Source organism: Ceratosolen solmsi, unplaced genomic scaffold (genome assembly GCF_000503995.2).
Source record: "Ceratosolen solmsi marchali unplaced genomic scaffold, CerSol_1.0 scaffold13, whole genome shotgun sequence".
Lineage (NCBI taxonomy): Eukaryota > Metazoa > Arthropoda > Insecta > Hymenoptera > Agaonidae > Ceratosolen > Ceratosolen solmsi.
Window position 1 is genome coordinate 3,913,105 of NW_011948418.1, and position 4,982 is coordinate 3,918,086.

The following is a 4,982-nucleotide window of genomic DNA, read 5'->3' on the forward strand; positions in this document are numbered from 1 at the left end:
GGTAATTGGGCGCGCGCGCGCGCGCGTGTACGTGACAGGTGCGAGGATCGATCTCTCATCGAGTTTAGAACGACCGAATAGACTGTACGAGTCTGCGAGAGAGCGAGAGAGCGAAAGAGTTTCCTCTCCCTCCCCTCCTAACGTTAGTGCCGCCGCCGCCGCCGTCATTGCCACCTCCACTGTCACTACCACCACCACCTCTACCGTCACCACCACCACCGCAACCAGCATTACCATCGCCACCACCACCACGATCACCACCGCCACCAGCACTACCACCACCATTACCACCGCTGTCGCTACCGCCAGCACCAGCAACAGCAATACTCGTCGAGCGCTCTCTTGTAGCTTCGTCGTGTTTCCGTTTCACCGTCCGCCCAGAATCCCATTGCACGACTCGGTGCGCTGCGATCGAAACGCTACTGTATCCGCTGCGCAAAGGAAACGCGCCAAGCCAAGCTCTCCCTCTCTGTGTGTGCGCGTGTGTGTAAGTGCGTGCGTGCGCGCGGATATTTCGATACAGTGTGCGCCGGTGGCCCGTCTCCTTGAGGACGCTCAACGTCCGGAGCCTCGCCTAACCGCGCTCCCGCTGTCTCGGGTGAGTGCACGCGGGAGGGGAGCGACCGCTACTGCTGCTGCTGATCTTCCTGTTGTTGCTGATCCTCCTGCTCCTGTTGCCGCTGCTGCTGCTGCTGCTGCTGCCGCCGCTGCTACTGCTGCCGCCGCTGTTGCTGTTGCTGCTGCTGCTACTATTACTACTACTACTACTACTACTACTACTACTACTACTACTACTACTACTACTACTACTACTACTACTACTACTACTACTACTACTACTACTACTACTACTACTACTACTACTACTACTACTACTACCACTACCACTACCATTACTACTACCACTACTTCTACTACTGCTATTGCTACAACAACTCAACTACCACTACCACTGCTACACAATTATTACTACTACTATTACTACTGCTACTACTTACTTCTACTACTACTACTACTACTACTACTACGGCCGCTGTCTGGTGCCTCGACTGCCCTTGTGTTTGTGAAAGTGTCCCGTGCCTGTGTTCGTGCGCGCGTGCATTAATACACATACATAATATATATATATATAAATATATATTGTACATAAATCACATACGCATACACATACACATATGTACGTACGTACGAGGTGTTACATTTATACGCAAGCGTGCGTATATAAATATATGTACAAGCAAAAAGTATCCACACCCACTCGTACGCACATACTTACATCTGCATACGCGTACTTACACGATTAAATACACACTTACACACGTATACACAACTTTTATGTATATATACTATATATATATATACATATATACACGGCGCCATCAATGTCGGCCGAGTCCGGCGCTTTCGCGCGGCTGCCGAAGCCTCTGCGTCTTCGTCGATGTTGCTACCAGAACGCCGGAGTCGTGGTGAGAAATATCGTGTACGAGTTGCTGGGCAGCCAGCCATCGACGAGCAACAACAGCGACTCGTAAGTCGCGGGCACAGCGGGGATAGCCTCGCTCGAGGCTGCAGCGCAACGCCGCCGTAGCAGCAGCGCCAGCCAAGAAGATGGCCCTGCAGCAGAGCCCAGCAAGCGCGTCCTCGAGCACAGGGAAGGATCCCGTCAGCTATGAGCGGCTGCGGGAGTCCTTCATGAGAGAGCTGCACCACTTCCATGACACCAGGGGGTGAGTGAGCTCTACGTTTCTTATGCCATCGTTCTGGATGAATGTGCAAGCAAAACCATCATTGCTATAAAAGTCAGAGCTAGTGAACATAAGCTATGGCATCATGGGGGATGGATTATGGAAAAGGAATAGCGAAGTGGAAGAACTTTCTTTAATTACTTGATGCGACAAAATTGGCTATAAGAGAGTCCCGGCCTACTAGCTTTCTACATGACTTTATTAACATACTCACGTGGCAGGATTCTGTAGAAATATAAGTGTCGCATAGTGAATTAGGTCTAAATTTATTTGGTTATAATGCACAGGAATTTCTTGTAAATTCAACTGCTTTGTTCATAAATCATTGTTTTCGCTAATAAATGTTTTAACTGCTTCTTTACCGTTTAGTCCGGTATTTAATAAGGAGATAGCAAAAATTAATTGACTATATTAAAAATATAGAGAATATTCATATATTTTGCCATTGTAAAATTATTACAAATGCATAAGTAAAATCATATTCCATTTTCTATTGAAATTGCTACTTTATAGCAGCATATTAAGGTTATTATTTATGTAGACAATGATTCTAATTAAAAATAAAGTAGTATTTTTAAATTATTAGCTAATTACATGTTAAAATGCTTGATAACAAAATATCTAAATATGCTATATCTTACATAAAAAGCATTCATTTTAAATAAAGCATAAAGTTAGAAGAATTTATTTAAAATTTTAATAAAGAATATATATTGTGTATAAATATACTTTTATATAAATATAAAATTAAGTTAAACTAAATTCTTAAGTTTCGCGATGATCTTGCTTAAATAGAATAGAAACAATTTATAATGGTTTTTTAAACCGTTCTAAGTGCCTTATATATTATGCTTACATACAGAACACAGAAAACAAAGTTTTCAAGTAACTTTCGTGTTTGCAGTTCTTCGTGCTATTAAATATAATTGCTTTATATAAAACTATTTATTAAAAATAAATGTAAATAATATATTTTATTAAAGATTACATATTTACCAATCATATTATACTGAGGATTGTATGTTTATCTAACAAATTTACTATATATTATTAAATTATTTTTTCCACGTTTTATTTCTTAATTTTATGTCTAATATATGCGAATAAATGGATTAACGTATATAAGTTTTTAAAATAAACAACATTAAATGTGCTTAAATATTATTTAATATCAAATGCCTAATATATTGAAAGAATAATGATCGAATATATTTTTTGAAACCTATGGTTAGCAATTGATAGATTTTTATTGTATTCTATGAAAATAAAAGTTCGTTTAAATAATTGTGACCATTAATATTTTGTATACTATTCTAGAATCAGGACTAAACTTAATATCTTATTTACTTTGAGGTTAGGTTCATGTTTCAGTTACATTGTTGATACCTTATAAGTTTGTAGTTATATTAAAATTGAAAAAGTAAAATTTTATACCATATTTTTAATTAATAATATTAACACTTAATTTATTGCCAACATAAAATTATTGTTTAAAATTTTAAAATGTATTTCATATTATCTAGATACGAACGTCAAGTATAGGTATATGAAAATAATTGGAAATAATAGATTTCAATAATTATAACGTTACCTATTAATTATTAAAATCTTCTAAGTCTTTTATAAATTAATATTTAAATTAATAATCATTTTACAATTAAAGTCATAATATCATCAAAATATAAAAGGAAATAATAAATTTGCTTCTGTTGTCTTAATAATATATGTATATAATACTAGAGTCATTTTTAACGTAAAGAATATTAAAATCAAGATAAAATAAAGTTTGTTACCGTAATTAGAATAGAAATTATTAAGATTTATCAAATATTATTAGTTGCATCTATAATGCGATTAGAAACAATGGAAAACTTGTATTATGTATCACATAGTGAGAATATTTCAATATATTTAGAAAATATTAGATATTTACAGTTACACATGAATATTTCATTATATATTGAGAATCGTCTTACAGTTCCTCACATACATTTATACAATTTCCATTTTATAGCCTATTTTATAATTCCATGTTACAATAAAACTTTAAAATAAGAATTTTTAATGATAATGACTAATATTCAATCTTTTTTTAGAACAACATTCAAGAAATGCCCAAAAGTAAATGGGAAGGAGGTGGATCTCTACAAACTATATACACTTGTCACATCTCGTGGTGGATGGATACAGGTTAGTTATATATTTTTTAAGTAGTCAAAAGCAATTATAATTATTGTTATTAAATTCTTATGTTTCAAAAATGGCCTAAATATGATATTTTTTCAATTAAACTTACAAATTTGTTTAATTTTTATAATGTATTAAATATACAAAAGGATTTCTAAACAATTAAATTCAAATCAAACCCAATTCACAGCATTTAATTAATCGATGTGAATTTCTTAAATTTAGAATTTTCACTTTACAAATAGTAGTATACTTACTTTAACAAAATTCAAATTTTATTTCTATATAAATAAAATAATAGATTAACTTATAATAGATTATAATGATTTAACTTTAAAAACATTTTTAAGTTCAATATACTTATAATTTGAAACAATTTAGATTAAAAAAAAAGAGATTTTTACTTTCTATTTATATTTCTATTTAGATATCTATTTATATTTATATTTATATTTATTTATTGCAATCGGGATAAGGAATAACAAAAAGGGTGTTATAAGAATTTCTTTGATTACTCCAAAGAATTTTTAATGAATTTTTATCTTTCCTTACATTGTTAATAAATTGTTAAAGTTCTAGTAACGTAATTGAGTTAAATATTGACCATTTTGACATGTAATTTATCTATCAATACTATAATAATTGTTTTTCTGTCGAATTATCAGAAATACAATGAAAGATCCTTATACTTTGGATGAAAAATATATTTTGGTAAAGATAGTTTTCCAATATATAAAATAAATATAATGTTCAGTAAAAACTTTAAATTCACTTTGAGTTAGATTTGATATTACCTTATAAAGTAGGTTTAATTAAATTTTGAACTTACTACTATTTTAGACGTTTATTCGTATATGAATAACAAATATGATAATATACTATTAAGCCATTTATGATTAAATATGCTTGTAAAAGAATGAATGGCAATTATTGTTTAATTATTTCTAAATTATTTATTTACATTAAAATTAAATGATACCAAAGTAGAGAAGCAGTTAGAAATATTTCTAACAACTTCTACAATGATTTACTTGTAATGGATAACAAATC

At 32.7% G+C, this 4,982-nt stretch overlaps 1 protein-coding gene across 1 annotated transcript in view; it reads left to right on the forward strand.

Annotated features, from left to right (window-relative positions):
* Window positions 1–993: 993 nt before the first annotated feature.
* Window positions 994–4,982, forward strand: part of Bap170 (Brahma associated protein 170kD) — a 73,607-nt gene continuing 69,618 nt past the window's right edge. Inside the window, exons 1-2 of the mRNA XM_011496932.1 lie at window positions 994–1,727; window positions 3,842–3,935. Of these exons, the coding sequence (XP_011495234.1) occupies window positions 1,609–1,727; window positions 3,842–3,935 (213 nt within the window). The 5' untranslated portion in view covers window positions 994–1,608. The remainder of the gene's footprint in view (window positions 1,728–3,841; window positions 3,936–4,982) is intronic.